Genomic DNA, 19,301 nt, shown 5'->3' with positions numbered 1-19,301 from the left:
TCGGCGAGGTTTTGGCTTCCTGCGTATCATCCCTGCCCCCCTGCAGCAGTCAAACCATAATCCTGCATCGATTTTATGCAAAAAGCTGGCTCTCTCTTCTCTCCGCTTCTCTACCTCGGGGACGTACGACGTACCGTATCATTATACTCCCACTTGAAGTAAGTCGAACGTAGGAATAAGGGGGTGGCGAACCCCTCGGAAACTCGCCTTTATTTTTCACAACTCGCATATCTTGTCAAGTACCGATGAGAGCTGATGTACATTAGCATAACGTTTTACATAGCTATTTCGCCGCGGCGGATAATAACAGTGCAAGCTCGAGGAAGGCTCGCTCGACCGGATGGCGGTATTGTCGGTGGAAAAAAAAGCCCCAAGGAGAGACGAAAAAATAAAAACCTCCGCGTCCAACCGAGTAGGTACCACTACTCACTCTGGCACAGGTTGTACGTGCTGACCGCGGTCTTGCCTGCCTGACTCGTGGATGGTGGCAGCCATGCTTGGACTGCGGTCCGACCACCGTTGCAGTAACGGCGCAGGGCCCGCTAACCTGTGATTATGGTGGCCAGCCAGAGCGGCGGACATGCGGGGTCTAGAAAATTGGATATAGGTGCACAGGGTACGCGTCTGGATATGGCGAGCGAAGAGCGCCGAGCACATGGACGAGTCTGCAGAGGCGTGCCGATGCAACCGGCAATCATCGGGGTGGGGCGAGTGAGCTCCAAGCCCTGCGTTCCCATCCGACTTGTGCAGCGTTTCGCCTTGCGTTCCTCAGGTTCCTCGGGGAACGGGCTGCACTTTCCGAGTCCAACGGTGTGCGTGCCGATTCCGGTATTATACGTACTTTGGTACCTACGGGTATATCTGCCTCTAGTCCCTGCAGGTTTCGTGCGATGCTCCGTGCACACCACGGCCGATTCACACACAGATCACCGCGGCATGCTTCGTCGATCCGGCTCGCGTGCACTGTGCACACAACACGGACCAAGATATTCACGAGGGAGCGATTAAATCGAGGCACGCCACGGAGGAGCGTACAGACCGTGCCACTCGGGATTACAGGTCTGGGCTCGCTGAGCTGAAGGTGACTGTCTAATTTCCGAGCCAAGAAAAGCATGGCCGACCTCCAAAAACCCGCTCCTCTTTACTACTCGAGATTGCTTATGCGTCGGATTAACCGGCCACACGTGAGGGGAGTTGGAGATGAAATCTTGCGGGGGTATGAATTGGCAAGCCAAAGGGTCACCTTGTGACTCTGGAGAGTTTTCACAGCATGAGAAAAATAAATGTCGGGAACCGCGGATTCTACGCCGCGCGTTATCGGTTGGAAAATGTAGCTAAAATCGCAGGGGGCATTGTTATCTGAATAAAGTGCAGGGTTGAAAGACCTAACGGGTGTATTTTTAGGGGTAGGCTACGATGTCGCGCGGCACCGGCGCAACTTTTCTCTTTGGATTATTTTAATCACATTAGCGCGAAGGGCGGCCGGAGAGCCTGGGAGCCGGGGGTCCTGGAACTCTGTCCTATTATCAGAGGAGCTCGCGCGAAATCAATCTGCCGTATAACGGCGAGATGCCTGGCGTCCTCAGGGAGCCGTCTTTGTCGCACCCCGTATCCTCTCCCCACCCCTTCCGTCATCCCTTAGCCAGGCAGAAGCCCAACTTTATCCGCGTTTGCAGGGAACGGCTCGAATCTCCTCTTCTCGAAAGAAGGACGAAGCCGGCTTCTCTCTCCCGAGACGGAGGACACATCCGCGCCTACACCGAGAAAGAAGAACTCCAAACTAATTTCTTGATAATTTGCGTTCGGGACCCTCTCTCCGCTCCTTTATCTCTCTCCGTCTCTCTTTCTCTTTCTGATTCGCGGCGGGATCAACGTTCTCGCTTCCTCTTCTCCTCGCCGAGCTTGCGCCACGCCGGAGTTCTCGCGAGTTGGACTTTGCGTTCCATTGCTACAGGGTATCGCGACCGTTCCACCCCTCCCACCACACCGCATCGCCGCTTTTTCTTCCCCCCCCTGGCACTTTTTTCCACCCCCCCTCTCCCCCTACCATCCGCCTCGCTCCCCGTGTCCCATGCCCCGGAGAAGACACCGAGCCCGCAAGCCACGGGATAAAAAGTTTATTTTAATCTTTACAAATTTTAAATCCTCTGCACAGCTTTCCGCAAGTAACTAGAAAACCGAGCGGCATAAAGTAAGCCCTCAGCGACGGCCTAAATCTCGTATCTCTTCGTACACTTGCTAAAAGTTTGCCTTGGACTTTTTTATTTTTCATTTCTTATTTATTTGTTCTCCACGTATATTATTATTTTTTCTCATCCCGTTTTCTCCACTATTTTCGCATCCCCCCGATAAATAACAATTATTTGAGTTCGTATCGTATCCGCCTGTTTCGCGGCCCTGCGAGGCTTAGAAAATGAAGATGGTACGAAAAACGGATATTAGTCGACCGCTTGTATCACAGTGTACCTTATACCAGGTTGGCACTGCTATTTCCTATACACGGTACACACGTGTACGGTACAAACGTATAATTTACTGGCATCAGGGTTAATCTTGCGAAAACACCTCAACCAACCAGAAAAAGCAGACGTCATTACCGTCGGTAATACCGTAGCTGTGCTGTATCCTACCGCAGTGTTCTACCTACGGATCGCATGCATTTAGCCGTACGTACGTAGGCAGATACACGTAACTTGCATTTGTGCAAACACAGGTACGCGTATGCGATATACATACGTGATGGGGAGGTAATAAAATGTGAAGGGCCGTAAATCATTGAGGAACTGTACTACGAGGATGGATGAATATATATATTCGTGCGCGCGGTTGAGTTCGTTCCACCCGTGATGGTAGTTAATAAAAAAATGAGAGAATTTAAAATTGAGCGAAATGAGAGAATAGAAATGTACAGAAAATGAATGAATAAAATGGTTCGTGTCTTTTCGATCATTTTTCACCGGTCACGTGTTTGCTTTCGCGGTCGTGCGCAGAGATTTGTAATCATTCCACAAGTAATTAGCTTCGATGCCGGCTCGCGGTTAATTAATCGGTGCACGTACCACGTACGCGTACTAAGTAATGCACTTGCATGTTCCATAAATCCCCGGAACGTTGAGTTATTGCTGTAGAGAAATTAAGTGTTGCACGGAATATATTTGCAATCCACGTTATACGCCGCGTTGAGAAGGCCTTGATGCTCGCCGCCAATAATCGCTCGCAACGGATGAAGATGGTGAATAAAATTACACGTATTATCAACTTTACGTCCTGGGTTACCGACACGATGATAAAACATGGTTCGCTTCATCTTTGTTCATCCAGTTTCTCAACCTCCCGAGAGTTCAACATCACACAATTCTTCCGTGTAACTATACAGAGCACGGAATAGCCGCTCACTGTTTTCTTCTCTTTCTCCTTCTATCTCCCTTCTTTTCTCTTCAACTCGGTTCCGAATGGGTAGGTATGTAGTAATTATATTTAACTTGAGAAGCTGGACGTTAATTAATACGTAGGCACTATCTTGATAGGAGATCTATTAGCAGAAATGACTAATGATTCTTTGTGGTGTTAGACTTGACAGCTGGCGAAGAATAAACGGATGCTAAACGCACGAGTAAAATGGGATTGCGTAAAGGTGGCTGCAGTCCGCGTGTCGCTGATACAATACGTACGTGTAAAAACACATACTCACCCGACACTTATTGCTAGAATAAGGAAAATTGAACGGAGCGATGACAAAAAAAAAGAACAAAAAAACCGCGAAAAGCTGTTGAAAATCAGACTAGAGTAAAATTTACCAAACTCGGGTAAAAATTTGCGCCCAAACGAAGGGCTTAAAAAAATCCTTGGGGCTAATTTAATACCCGGCCGGTATTAAAATACAAACGGTTTTAAGCAGCGCTTGGGAGCGTAATGCGAAAAAGAAAAGGGGTTCCGTGCGGGTCCCGGGAATAAAACGGGTAGAAGGAACGGAGGAAGAGGAAGGTAAAACAGATAAAAAAAGAGTGAGCGAGAGAGAGAGAGAGAGAGAGAGAGAGAGAGAGAACGAGACAAGGAATCTTTTTCCAACCACCGAGGGAAGAGATGCCCCTCGTAATGTATGCTACGTGTAGCTGTGAGTCCACGTGCGGGAGCCAAAAGATTCTAGGTGAGGAAAACTGGGTGGTTAGGTCGGGGGGGGGGGGGGGGGCGCCATGTGTACAATAATGTTAAAGAATGTTAAATGTGGGAGGGATCGCGAAGGCCTACCGAAGCCGCATACATTAGTTGTTAACAATGCTATAAAGAACACACGCTGACCCTCTTCCGACTCTCATCGCGTCGTACTGCACCGGATTTACGAGAGCCATCTGCCCCCCGTAGCGTACCCTCGATCCCGAAGCCGGACACGGCGCCCGGATCAATCCGGCAAAAATTACTTCCCGACTTCTTTATCGAACAGCGTCCTCAGCTTGACCAGAAATTCGAGTGGCGTTGTTGCGCTGCATATTGCTTTCTGGATTTCGGGCGTTAATCGTCCTCGGTCGAGTTTAATTACCCAGGGTGTAAAAATCAGACCCTACAATAAGCGCCGGGCAGATCCCCAGGCGCTGTTTCGAAACCCGGAGAGAGTAAATCCAAGCGGTTCTTGACCACCAGGAACTCTCTCTCTGTCTCTCTCTCTCTTTCTTTCTCTCTCGGTCTCACTCTCGCTTCACGCTTCCCGCCGGGGAACGTGGCCGCCATTACTTATCACCCCTGTCGACTCAATGCATGCTTCCCAACCCTCGTGATAATTGTTTAAACTGACCACCTACCCCTGTCTGCCTCTCTCGAGTCCCTGCCGAGTCCGTTTGTTCGCGTACAAGCGTAATGTACCTACTCCATGCACCCGGACTCGACTCGCGAATGCCTAATTGCGATGGAATCGCCCCCGACGTGACTTCGTCTTGACTGCAGGTATCTCGTCGTTTTTTCGTCTCGAAATTCTTCACTTGACCTCTTGATTAACGAGGAGCAATACTTAATGCTTTATGTACCGTTCATTTTATTCTGCGAATGCTGATGCTACAGAAAAATTAAATCGAGAATGATGTCACCGCGTGAATCTTGACCAATGTTAAGAGCGATCGTTAAGGTGTGCATGTATAACGTATACATATAAACGGCGGTGAACTCGGTAGGCGCAGTTGATCATATTTTAATACGAACCTCAGTGGTGAAATACGAGTTCCAGATAGATGTAAATACTAAAAGATCGTTTCCCGAATGGTTGAAAAGCGGTCGCTTCATAACTCGAGGGGGTAAGAGGAACTGGAGAGCGGTTTGGACTATCTCCAGAAAAATATTGTAGTGAGTTAGAGTTTGAATATGCGGCAGAGATCGGAGAAGGAAAGGAAACGGAGGTGGAGAGCGAGAGCGAGAACGAGAGAGGTTTATAGCGAGCAAATAATAGGGAAATGATTTGCTCCTTGTTAGATAAAGACTTGGGGGACTCGCGGAAAGAAATATTGCCCCCAATGAAAGGGAGCAGCACCGGAACGGCCGGGAACCTCGCGGCGCCCTTGTAACCGCTTCTTCGCTTACGCCGCCCTGCGTCCTCCGGGTCGTCCACGTGGAAATCTGCCCCTAAGCGAGGGTTAAGTAGCCGCGGTAAAACCAGGTCCTTCTGTCTTATTCGGATGTGGATTAATCCGGCCGTTTGAAAAGACGCCGCTTCCTTTCATTCATTTCGTCGTCAAATTTCTCCCAATACGATATTCTTCAAGAAAGAAACTTACCGCCCGAATTCTACGAATGGGTCGGACTTGTCGGATCGGATATCGAGCTGGCTGTACTTCGCCTTGCTCCGACCAATGGCTGGTCGTAAAATATCCTCTTTAAAATTCAAACTTCTTCGATAAACAACGTCGCTGGTCCGATTGTGAGTATGACGACGACTGGCTTCACCTTGAGTGTCTGGAGTGCCAAGCTTATACGCTGAAAGACAAATAAGTTGGTGAAATGGTAGGGTATAAAACTATCTAGGACCGGTTTTTTTTTAAGCTCCGAAAATCGAAGGTTCGTCCGGGAACATGCATGATCGAAGAGCGAAAGAACTTCAAGGGACCGCCGGTGTTACAACTGCGGGGAGAATATCGCTTCTGTGCTGTGGTAGGGAAACGGGGAGCGAAGATCCCGGGAGCCAGGTTCGTCCTAGCGGGGGTCCTGGGCAGGGGTCGCTTTTGCCAAGTCACTTTTCATCACTCGGCATCGCCCTTCATCATCGCCTAACACCAGCGGCTTGTTCCAATCCCGTCTTCCGGTTATCTCCCAGTTATCGAGCCCATCCGATAACTCAGCCCGTGCACCACGAATCGATAAGCATTACGACTCCTTTCGCACTATCCTCATCAGTTTCACAGGCACAAGATCCTGTCCCGTGGAATAGACTCGTAGAAGGATACGGAGAGACTGAAAAATCGTTTGTAGTCTTACAATCACGCCGCCTCCTGCAGCCACAGTTTGGAACGTTGATCATCCGGGAGCAATAATTAATTTTTATGGGCCCGCATGAAAACAAGGTGTTATTTGAATCGTGCTGAAGGGATTGGGGTGTAGGTGCGAAGTCTGGAATGAATCGGCTGTGTTCAACGAACGGTCGAACGAACCCAGGCGGCCCGGAGCTGGACTCAGGACTCGGGACTCGGGGGAATGGGCGCTTTGCATGGCATGGCATGGCATGGCGGCATGGAGTCCGGTAGCGGTCATCAATCAGAAAGGCAGTCAGCCGTCCAGCCGTGGGTCGGCCAGCGTGCACAGTGACCCGGGTGTCCGTGTATCCGACGGTACAGATCTCCGAGTCACGCCGATCCCCCTTCCACTACCATGCCGCGGATTTTGCTCCGCACCCTGAGATCGAGACGGCTTCTAGTATCTGGTAGTTCCACCTTCCAGCGCACGGTTTCAGTCTTCGGTATTTGCAAGCGTTGCTTGGTTTCCTCAAAGGATCATCTGCAAATTGCAACGCACACCAAGTGTTCCAGTTTTTGACAGAGTACTTCCACCGATACATGTACGCCTCACGTCGCGTTGTCAGACTGCAGACACATACTTCATAGACTGTCTGAAAGTACGATTATAGGCCGGCTTAATGCGTCCTTCGGGAAGAAGGTAACCTTTTTTGAAAGTGTCACATGGGGCAGCGGAGTCATCGGACTCGGCTCCGGCATGAGGTGGCGTCTTTCGTCCCGACAGAAAGGTAATTGCACGGCTTGATAATGAAGCTGTGAAATCCACCCCCCTCTCGACGTCACTTCCTTCTCGCACTCGTTGCAGCCACGACCCCATCCTCGGCGTTCGTCCCTCTCGTTCCGTCTCTCCTCAGCTGCTGTTTGATGTTGCATGACTTTTTATTGGCGGCCTGACATTTTCTAAACAGAGCCTCAACGAGTCTCTGCCTCTACAACTCCTCGAGCTCGAGCTCACCGTATGCACGGTTTGCCGGCAGGAAATCTTTCAACGCGAGACGGTCTTGGCTCCCGGCTAATTACCCCCAGGACAACCCCACCGAGTCCTTATTCGAGGATGAGGGAACGAGGGACCCCAAGGAGAAAGAAGATCCGGGAATCACCGGAGGAAGGAGGAAAGAGGAAGGAGGGTGCGAATGCCGCAGTAGGCTAGCGGGGATTACCCCTACCTAATGTCCCTTAAAAGTGAAATGCTTGGTGAAGACCGGATGTGGATGCCGGGCTACTGGACTCGGTAAATTCTTTAAGTCGTTGCGAGGGTGACGGTTGACTTTAATCAGTCGATATTCACCCTTTCTATTTTTCAGTCCACAATTCTCACTTGCGAGGTTCAAAAAACGGAGACCTACGGCGCTATTTCAGATTCTACTTCAGTAAACGACTGAAAATAGAACAAAAATTCAAGACCAGAGAGTAGAAAACTATTTTCTTTCGCTTTTGAAATAACTGGTTTTGATACATTGCTCAAAGTGACTAAGTCATTCCTTTTTTGAACCAATTACGAGGCATTCATGTTTTGCTATGAAGTCCGCAACCCTCCGGTTTTCTAAGGTAGATACGTACCGCGACTTTAAAGGATTCCGACAATGCGGTGATTTTTCGCAGCGCTGATAATTCCCTCTGTTAATTGCGCAAGTAAACCCTCAGCGACGAGTGCGAAGCAAACGGAAATATGACTGAAGAAAAAATCGATTCACAAAAGATGCGAGTGAATATGCAATGCAGCGCGGAAAACGCCTTATATTGGATCGGAAAGAACGTGACGCGCGGCACACTTTGATACGGAATGACTGGCGTCTTCGGGTGTTACAAAGCTTAAACAGTTGGCGTTGATGAAATATCGGTCTGTGCCTCGGCTGCTGCGGTTGCTGCATCTCGGACGAATAATGCCCTTTAGTTGCAGACTATAATCTCCATGGTCAGGTTGTATACGGTAGACAACAGGTTTTGTTGTATTCAAAGCATGGCCGCGGCGGCAGGAGGGAATGAAAATTGAGTCGAGAATGCTGGACGGTTAATTGGTTAATTATTCCATTAATTGCGTTGACGAGTACGTAGATAAGGAAGGGGGGAGCAGAATCAGGCAGTGGCCGCTGCCCTGCTGCATGCAGTGTTTTCTGATAGACATAATAAATACTCACTCCTGTAGACGCGTTCGCTATTAATATTAACAACTTGAGTGGCTCATACGACAACGACATCAAGGAAGCAAACATCGTCTCGGCGTAATAATATCATAATGACAAATTATGGAGATGAGCCTGAGGTTGAAGGAGCCGCAACTCGGCGGTGAAGAGGACGGTAGAAAATAAGAGCGAGAGAGACAGAGAGAGAAAGAGAGAGAGAGATAGAGAGAGAGAGGGAGATAAGAGAAACGGGGGCGGGGGAGGGGGAGGGGGAGGAGAAAGAGAGGCAGAAAGCCCCACCCCCGTTCCGGGAAGCCTGCACCCTCACCCTCACCCTCGACGTTCGACGTTGCCGGGCGGATGGTACGACCTGGGGAAAATAATGCATTAGAAATTCAGATGACCAAAAGAGGAGGTCGTTCTGCGATTTATCAAATAAAAGCGGTAGTACAGTCAAATACCCGTCGACGTCGTCAGTGGAAGCGACAGTTCATTTTTAATATAAAAGGGGAGAGTTGGCGGGGCCGGTGCTGCAGGACTCGGGCAAAAAGAATACGGCGATACGACTAGCCGGTCGCTGAAGTCAAGAGATTTACGAATACACGCGAGAAAAACCGTGGCTTTAGCTCCGCGAAAAAACAAACGCGTCGTATTATACACACATATTACTTGCAGTGATTATACGTTCTGTGGAGAATTTATCAGCTTGCGCTGTACGTACGTACGTACGTTCTGCGTTTTGGCGAATCGTTTTTTTTTACGGCGAAATGCCCAGTCACCCGGTATTCCGGGTGAATTCATCATCGCCGTGATGCGGGCTCGTTGTGCGAACTTCGGCTATCCTCTGGATTTAAAATGAAAATAAAAATCGGCGATGATCGGTACGCGGAACAGGTTGCAAGAAGAGGAGAATCTGAGCCACTATCAAAGACCGCAATCAACACTCTGGTAGTCCCTCCAATCTCGCGCTCTCGCCGCTTTACCAACAACCGATTCCCCCCCGACAGCGACTGTGAAATGATCTTGCAGAGTCACCAGCGGCTCGGTAATCCTGTAACACAAGCTAGGCGTTGAGCTCGTTATTGTAAACAGGTTTACACGCGTGTTACCTCCAACATTGCAGCGTGCGGGAGATAGAATCGCCCTTTTAGAGAAGCGTTGCCGTAAAGAATTTCTTTATTACTTTAGTATTCCGGGTTTGATTGTTCTCCCCAGCGATGAGATTACGATGGTACGATCGTGCGACGAAATCTCGCCGAATGAGAAGCGTGGATCGACTTTTCCGATCGCCTGATTTATGTTAATAATATTCATAAATAATATATAATTGTAGGTCTGGTCCGCGAGGGTGCAGAGTTCCGCGACCTGTCCAACTCCATCCATCACTGCCTCCCTCGGCCAACCCTCTCCTGCCCACTCTTCTCCTCTCCGTTTCTCCTTGGTCTCCTTTCTTCGCTAGGCCATAAACATTGCCGTCCACCTCCGCAAGTTCGAGCCGCGCAAGCGACCACCTCGAAACACGATCCTGCCAACGGTTAAACGGTTTATAAACAGTCCCAGTCCGGCAATTCATTAGCTGGGTCATTCGGAGTTTCTTCCGATCCCGCGAATTAACTTCAACGAGTTGAAAATCTGGCCTAGAAACGAAGTACGAGGAACGCCGGAAGATCGCCGATTACCAATTGCAACGATTTATTTTCGTTTCTCTTTTTCCAGGAGATGCGCTGATACCGAATTGACAATAACAAACGCAAAAAACACGCGCAGTCGCTCCCATTATACCATCGACTTACATTCACCCATTGCTGAATCACGGTAAATATTGTTCTCGATTTTTCTTCTGGTCTGTATTACACTTAGACCAACCGAGACTACTCGCAGATAACGGAAAAGTCGGAAAACGAAAGGAATAACCAAAGTATGGCAGACGTGACAATCAGGATAATTTTTACCTCCTGTTAAGTCTGGTTTTGATGTACCTTTTTCAGATGCTCAACACATGTAGACATTGATACCAAGGTTCGGTTGAGGGTGATGGCGAGGAAATTTATCAGCGAATCATTATCTGCGAAGTGAGTAACAAGCGTAACACGTATGAAAGTGGAAATTAATATCATATGAAATTTTTTAGCAATTTTACGGGGATGAAAAATTGTCTTCGTTTTAGGGCGTATATGGATCGTGGTTGAATGAATATTTTCATTCGAATTACAGGTTACTGGGGTAATTTTTTTCCGATGTCTAGTCGTTTAAAAATTTTCACTCCAGTATCAAAACGCGTCGTGTATTTTTACTGGACACACAATTAGGCCGGTGAAATGTTTCGTGTACACTTAACGCGACTCCCGACATTGTACAATTGATGGTTTCCACGTGATGTTTGACGAGCAGATATACAGGCATTCAAAAGACAGGAACCGTATTGAGTTCGGAAAGAATAATTGAATGGAAGTTGGCCATTAGCTTAGCTGTCTCCTCAAAAATAGATGTAGTCTGGCTACTTATACAATGGCGACCAGCCTCGTTCCCCGCGTGAACGAGAAATTGTACAGTTTCGCAAGAGCGTGTATATTGTTGTATAATGAAGGGGGAGGGGGGGGCAAATTATGAGTAATTTATGCCGAGACAATAAAATACCGTCGTGTATGCGCGACGTGGAATAAACGAATGAAACGTGAGACCGCATGATACCTCTTCTTGAATCTACAGAATTGTCCTTGTTCGTTGGGTGAAGAATACATATTTTACTGACGCCCAGATAGGATCTGAGAGTCGTAAGCGAGCCGGTGAAACCCTGAGAAAGTAGAAAATCACGTTACATCTAACTACAGTAATTGAGAGAACGTGACACTAGAGATTTTAAATATTCTATCATCATCACTCAGACCCGAGAGTTCTCCGAGCTTGAGGTGAAACACGTGTAAAAAGAGCGAGCATTAAATCCAATGAAATTTGCAGCGAGGAGGATTATATTCTCCGAATAAACTTTTTACCCCGAATCTTGAGAAACCGAATACTTTACGTCTCGGAAAATCACACCGTATATACGGTTAGGCAGAAACGGAGGGATGAAAAAACACTTATTGATATATCGCAGCGTTCGTACAACTGGCGGAGATTTTCTAGCCTCCTGACTCTCCTTCTGGTTCACCGAATTTTAGGTTCGGTTTACTCGAGTAACAAACCGTTACGATCCACCCTGTATATAGTTATATCGCAGCCGCGAAATCCCCCTGCATATGCTATTACTCAGCAGACTCCCTGCAAATTTTTACACCTACTTCCCTTTTACGAGTGACTAAAGTAACAGATATAGGAACCCATCCAAAAACAGGAACGCTCCCCCTCGTCGCTATACGCACAGGCATCATCCGGTGCCAAACGCGGGTGAAAAATCCGGAGTCGCGCGAGGCGTTGAGCTGCACTCCTTCCTACTCGCTGATCTTCCGCTTACGCTAGGCCGTTCACCGAAAACATTTACATAAAATTATTATCATCAAGGAGAAAACCAGCGGGTGGTTCGGCGCCCCGTCTTGCCAGGACTTTTCCTCCCTTTCCGTTCCTTGGCTTTATATTTTCGAATTTTTTCGAACTTGCATAAATGCTCTGTGGGGTTAAAATGAAAGTTCCACATTTTTTCGACCAATCATCGCCGCGCGATTGGCTAGAACAAAGTATCGCGTTGCATTCAAAGAACTTCATGAGAAGCTTTCGCTCCCTTTCTGATTCAGATTCTGAGAGAATATAGAGAGAGATTGAGAGAGAGATAGGAATGAACGGGGGTGAATACCGGGCGGCAAAGGGGCAGCCTACACTTTTATAGCGTCCCATTTGGCGCGACAACGGGCGAGGAAACTTCTTTTAGCATCGAGCCAGAGATTTAGTTGAAAATATGCGTATGGTTATGGGGTACCGGATTATCAATTTGTTATTCCATGTTTATTATTTCGCGGCAGGGAACGCGCGCTCTATTTGCATGATGCCGTTCAGGGTTTGCCCGCAGGCTTCTTCGCTCAAGATCGGGTCGTGTAACGTCGTTGCTTTCTTTCGATCCGCATCGACGTGAAAAGCAGAAAAATGCCTCGAAACGACGGATGCATTTTCATCTAGAAAAATACGTCAAGGTGAAACTGCGGCCAAACCGGGGTGGAAAATTGTGTCAAAATCGAATGAGATCCTTGTCACTCAGCGACTCGAGGATTCAAATTTGAGTGGAAGAACTTTCGAGGTTCATCCTAGCGGGGATTTCGAGATGAGGTGATAGGGAGGTTTATGTAGGTCGACGTTAGAGAATCAAGCTATCAAGTTCCTGGTTGGTTGGGCCGAGATCCGCCGCGCTGTCGCTTGGCTTGCCTAAATTATCGGACGTTTGCGAAACGGGGGAACAAGATAGTCGCCCGGTTTCTCCGACCCTCGGTCCTCCGTCCTCTCCTCTCCACTTCTCTCCTCTGTGGCAAACTCGGTTCGCGGTCGAATGCCGGGGAGAAGTAGACGGTTGCGGGTACGTCGACGGCAGATTCGCAGGATATTTTCCCGCAGCCGCAGAAAGAATTTGATCTCGGCAGAGCGATCTCTAATTTGCCAAGGATTTACTCGGCGATGAATCTTCAAATTAGACGCTCTCTCTTGCGGGATTCGAGTCGAGCTGATCGCAGTTCCTTTTTTATTCTCTATCTCCTGCAGACAGGTGCTCGGCAATTCTCGATCACCCTTATCGAGGACGATCAGCTCGGTCGAAATCAGGCGACCGCGCGGTTCGCTTCGGGAAAATTTTTGAAACAGCGTAAAAATTGGCGTCCGAAATCGAGATCGGATACGTCGACGCGGCCTCGATACAGATCCTCCTCGTGCTCGCTGGACCGAATTGCGATTCGGACGGGGAGGAGGAGGTGCCGAGGAAGGACAGCGGCCGCCTTCGCCCGGCTTGATCCCTGGGGATGCGGGGATTAATTGACACATCGGTGTCTTAGGGAGTCCAGGGCTCGGCTGGATCGACGCCGACGCCGACGCCTCGGCTGACGCGGTGACTGATGAGACGCCCGGAACAAGGCGTCGCAAAAACACCCAAGGAATCAGCTTTTTGTCACTAACGCCAAGAATTACCGTCAAGTATAGACATCAGTTGCGAAGCCTCTTGGCAAATAACTCGGCTAATCAGGGTTCCCTCCCCTAGCCCGTTCTATGCGGTCGCTCAGATCCGCTAAACCTCTGTCTTCTGACTGCCGCGAGGACAAGGAGGACAAGGCCCGATATAACAGATTGGAATTTGATACCTCGCAGGCAGACAACACCGAGGACATAATTAATTAATCGAGAAGTTTTCACCCGGTAAAACATCGCGTGTATTTCATCCCGCGGACTTTGAATATTATGTCTTCGGCCATTGTTCCGGCTGCTGTCCGCTTCCATACTTAGACTCAAGAATTTTGGCCTAAGAAAAAGACTGGATACCCTGCGAAACTACCCGATGCAAAATACTCCATTAGCCGCCGACTTTGGGAAGTCTTCTCGTGGGAGGGTATTGAAAAATTGTCGGTCCCAATCGAGAACGAGGACACGATGCGATGTAACAGATTATCGCCGCGGTATGATACCTCCGCAATAACAACCAGACAACGTCAAGGACGTGCGTAATTAGCCGAGAAGTTTCATGGCGTCACAATTTTACGCGTTAAGTCCCGGAGCTAATTTTTCGAACATCGTTTTGAGGTCTTACCGAAACGTGTGTGTATAATTTTTACAAGACATAAACGACACGTTGAATTTTGTCGCGCAAGGTGGGCACAAATTACATATTCAATTTGCAATTTGGAAAAATGGGCAAATGCAGGATTTAAAATTGCGGATATTATACAGTAATTTACATTTCACAATATGCGCCACGAGGATAATTCTTATCCCCGCACCGAACGCGCTTGAATTTTCTTCTTGCAATTTCGCGAACAATCCGCGGTGTGTAATTTCTGCAAGCTTTACCGTTATCTATAAAGATTATAAAGTTTTGACAAATGGGATAGTAGACAGAAACTTTTAAAATGCATCATTCTATGGAGGCAAGGCGGCTTGGCGGCGTTTCTCAATGTGTTCGGTTAATTAGAAGTAAAGAAGAATAAAACTTCCATTACTCCCTGCGTTTCTCATATTTACAGCTATCTAATTGCTGGCTCTAAGATATTCACCGATCGTACAGTCGATGAGCCTTTTCTACCGCAAGTGTGAGACTATCAATTATGGCCGGATTTCTAGATTTCGAAATACCACCTTCCGGCAGCAGGCCAAAAAATCACCACACCTGATACCGACACACAAACCGGGTGCAAGAGCGTGGAATCGACGAGTATTTATCAACGACAGGACGCTGTTAATTTAATCTAATGCATTAAAAACGTACATAACGGTAATTTCAAATCCAAGACTGAATTATTACGAGAGCAGTTTATCAGTGCCATGCCGTAGCGAAACTTTAGTGGAAATAAAACAGAATTGAAAAAAAAACCGCGCGCTATTCCACACGAGTTATTAAAACTATGAAAATGAATTTTTTTTTTTTCACTAACATTACGAGCTACTTGAGACGCAGCGTATACGGTATACATTATCGCGGCAATATAACGGCGTTTGAAATCCATCACTGTCCGCTGTTCGTACACATAATGTGCAATGAAGAAAACACTGTAACTAAACAACCCGTATAATATCACGCAGAGTTGGAGAAACGAGATCATCCTTGGAGTATAACGGCCCTTAAAAAACGACAACTCGGTGGTCAAATGGCACGCGTTAAGAGGCGTCTGCTCGGTTTAATAGATCAATTGCTGGACGATAAGCCGGGAAAATATTAGGATAGACCGCAAATCACGCGGGGGGGCAAGGCCAGGCGTCGCGACGCCGTCCGGCGACCCTTGCGCGAAGCCGGCGGGTCCTGCCGGTCAGCGAATGACGGTGATAAGGACACACCGAGCGGCGGTCCCTCCTAGTTTTCCCCGTTTCTGTGGGTCTCCCACGGGTGAGTTATGGCCGTCCCGACGCGACGCTCAATTTACAGATGATTCCGCGTGTTACCGCCGGCCGGCGCCCGGTTAACCTTCCTGCCAAATACTTAATCTTCCCTGCAACCCGCGGGAAGCATCGTCTGTCGTTAAATTGTCACCGCAACGCGAAACCGCTCGTCGTTAAACGGCGACCCTTTCCCGTCCTCGACGGGGCCATAAAACCCCTTCCAAAACTGCGACGGCGACGGCTCGCGCCCCGACGCTATACGCCCGCACGCTTATGTGCCTGCCCTGTACGCGAAACACCGCGCGTCTCGCCCTTTCCGCTCTCTCTCCTCCATCCGACGCGGGCCTCGACCGCTTCGCAGATTTATTGGTTCTCGATGGGCCAACAATAGTCAACAAGTTAGCGGAAAACGACTCCCTGATACCCACGTCCCTTAGGGGTGCTCGGGGACCCGATCAAACTCCCTGTCTCCGTACTCCCGGATCTTTGACTCTTGCGATTTAGAATTTACCACGCGTTTTTCAAATTCACCCAAAGTATCCTCGTTGAATAATTAATCGACTATTTTCGCAAATTGTTATTCCCCTCGACGCAGTGTTCACTTTAATCGCCGGTAATGTTGCTACACGAAAAGAACCGTGCCCAACATTCACTGCTTCTAGATTTGATCGTCATCCTCAACTATCTTGGTACAAGAAAATTAATACAAGAATACCTTCTTTTCCTGTGAGGTTTAATTTGTGGGGAACTACACGTTGCGAGCACGTTGCAGAGTTCTACGAACATTAGATTCTTGCAGAGAAAAATACATGCCGAAGCCTTTACATTTCGAAATACACATTTCAGTCACCACCGTGACAAATGTACCAAAGTCAAAGGGTTCCGCATGGTCGGTCATATGGTGACCACCACAGCGTGGATAATTCGGAGTAACCGTGCGTCTGGTGGTATACCTGAGTAGAGGAATACGGAATGGCAGAAGTAATGATACACCGTGATTTAGTGGGAAATGTTTGCGAATGGTTGAAAACCGTGCGGCTTTTGCTGCGTTATGCTATCCAGATGTGGTAAGGATCTATGGTCGGAAATAAGTATCTCCGAGTGTCATTAACCGACGGTACTTCGGCACCCCGTTATGTTGAGCCGAGGAACGAGCAAAATTCCAAGTTATACCGTCAAAGAGCGTGTACCAATAATAGAAGTCAAGATGGACGAAGGATTAGTGGTTAACCACTCCGGCGCGTTGGTGATTCAGAGAAATGAGACGGTGATCATGAGTCTCGAAGTCCGTCGCAGATTCTCGCATATGGTTCGAGAATAAAGTTTACTCAAGTTTACTGGTCCGGGCTAAGAAAGATTGGGAAATTGGAACATAATTGCTGGGCTAGGTGCAGCTGGATTTATTTTCCTGCGTTTCGAGCGAAGAACAACAACTGGTCGAAAAGTTACGTCAGCTGCCCTTGAGCAACACGCAAATTGCAATGTACCGCGTGCGTGGTAGAGAATTGGAATTTAATACCGGGGTTAAATCGTCCTCCAGACAGTCGCAGATCCAATCGTTACGGCAAATTCTTCAAGGGCGCCAAATCGAGACTTCCGCGTAAGTTGATTACAGGTTACCAGGACCTGCCGGTACCCGACTGCTTACACGGGGTAATTATTTACGTGTTTCTGCAGATACAAACACGTCAGCACAGGACCGAAATCGGTCGACCGACCCTCGGTAAAAACTCGAAAATTGTTTCACGATGAAACCGATTTTTATATCATTAGGATTTCTCTCCGAGTATTCGTTTCTCCTTAGTGGCACCCTATCATCAGATCACCGTGATTCGCGATATAATATCCAGCCACGTTTGTCCTCTGGTTCCCACTGTTTCCACTCATCATCGAAAACAGGTACCCTCACTTTCAGGGCCAGCAAGCCTCTCGGCGAGGATAATCCTGCGACCGTCTTACCTTGCTGGTTGTTTTTCCTCGTTGTTTTCTTCTCCTTCATCCACGGGTACTCGGGCACGTTGACGCCGGACGGATCGGGAACACCGTGGGGGTCCATCATCGCGTGATAGCCAGGGTGGTGGGCCCCCGGACTGAGAGGCCCCCCGGCTCCGGGCGAGTGCTGCAGCGGTCCATCGCCGGCGAGTTGGGGCAGGGCGGTCATGAACTCCGCCATCGACGGCTGGCTGTTTATGAAGCCAGTTTCGGCGGGGCCGCAGGTTGGGTCCATGGCCGGGTGGGCCCCGTGCGGTGACAGCCCGGTGCCAGCCCCGGCCCCGGCCGCAACCGACGCCAACCAGAAACCACCACCTCCACCGGCGGCGGTACCACCGCAGCCGTCGTTCGCCAGGACTGGGGTTGACGGCCGCGTTTTCACGGCTACCAGCTCCTTGTCGTCGACCGTCAGTCCCTGAAGGTGGGCCTGAAGCAGGCCCTGCTGCTGATGGTGCAGCGACTGACGGTGTGCCTCCTGAGGATGCACGGTGGGTCCCTGCTTATCGCGCATGCAGGGAGCGCGGAACCACCGCAAACACACTGGTCTTACTCACTGTTTCACTAAACGCTCGGGCCTCAGCTTTCGCCCCAAATCATATCACATACCTAATCAGAACTTGCCGATCGCGAACGACGGCGTTCACCGCCGAGTAGCGCATCTTTTTAACGAAATGGGAGAAAATTGTCGAGAAAGTACTATCAGCGGGTATCACATTTGAGATGTTGAGATCACTTGACAACCAAACTGATCGGCGACACGCGCTCACTGTGTATCCCTATTCACTAGCCCTCTTACGTGTGATTGTAACGCCGACGGAGATGCCGTCTAGGTATTGACCCAAACGAATTAGAACCAATTTCGGAAGATGTTGAAGGAAAATAAAAAAAAAAACAGAAGTGTATGGTTTTTCAAAACTACAAGAGAATAAAATAAACACTGTCACTGGGTCGAGTAGGAAATCGGTAGGATTTCGTAACACGGAAACACAGCCGCGACACAAGCCTGCTAATCCGACTGGCTCGCTCTTAGGAACGCGCACGGAATGGAGGTCGGCGATGTGAGCCAGTCCGCGGTTGGTACCTTTTCACTCAACGAATGTTGTTGGTAACGAGTCGGTGTTGTTACTGCTGTCTCTTTTCTTCGGTAACCTACGAAGCCGTTCTCCGCTCTCCGCTCTCCGCTCGCCGCTCTCCGCTCTCCGCACTCCGTTCGCCGCTCTCCGCACTCCGCAATCGTCCGTGAGGACGTCACGTGAGCTAACCGGCGGACCAATGGCGGGGCGGCCGCGGTGCCCGGAGAGCTCAACCCTCTCTTCGTAGGCGGGCTGGTGGGCTGCGTAGTGAGAGGCCTTCGCGCGAGGCTTCGGAGGTCCTCGGAGGACCGGCTTGAGTCTTCGGTGCGGTCGGCGTGAGTGCGAGCGAGTGACTCTGTGCGCCGGAGAGGTCGTCGTCGTACACGAGGGCGGCTGGGGCGGCGGCGACGTCGGGCGCACGGCGTGGGCGGGACGCGCTGGCGCGGCGTCGGGACGCCGGGAATTTGGTGGGGGTGTCGTCACGTGCTCGACCACGCGGTCCGCTGGTCCTCCAGCTACACCTTCACCTCGAGGAACACCGTATGGTCATCGAATAGTGACTCGTTTAACCGCATTTCAATCCAAAATGGTCGGACGACATCCCCGTTCCTCAGGTAGTGTTG

General features: G+C 49.2%; 1 protein-coding gene across 1 annotated transcript in view; it reads right to left on the bottom strand.

The window, feature by feature from the left end:
- LOC107216758 (homeotic protein proboscipedia) overlaps nucleotides 1–18,997 on the bottom strand; it is a 30,616-nt gene extending 11,619 nt beyond the window's left edge. Inside the window, exon 1 of the mRNA XM_015654045.2 lies at nucleotides 17,573–18,997. Within this exon, the coding sequence (XP_015509531.1) occupies nucleotides 17,573–18,116 (544 nt within the window). The 5' untranslated portion in view covers nucleotides 18,117–18,997. The remainder of the gene's footprint in view (nucleotides 1–17,572) is intronic.
- Nucleotides 18,998–19,301: the final 304 nt, after the last annotated feature.

This window comes from Neodiprion lecontei, chromosome 1 (genome assembly GCF_021901455.1).
Source record: "Neodiprion lecontei isolate iyNeoLeco1 chromosome 1, iyNeoLeco1.1, whole genome shotgun sequence".
Lineage (NCBI taxonomy): Eukaryota > Metazoa > Arthropoda > Insecta > Hymenoptera > Diprionidae > Neodiprion > Neodiprion lecontei.
This window is presented reverse-complemented; position numbering and strand designations above follow the sequence as displayed.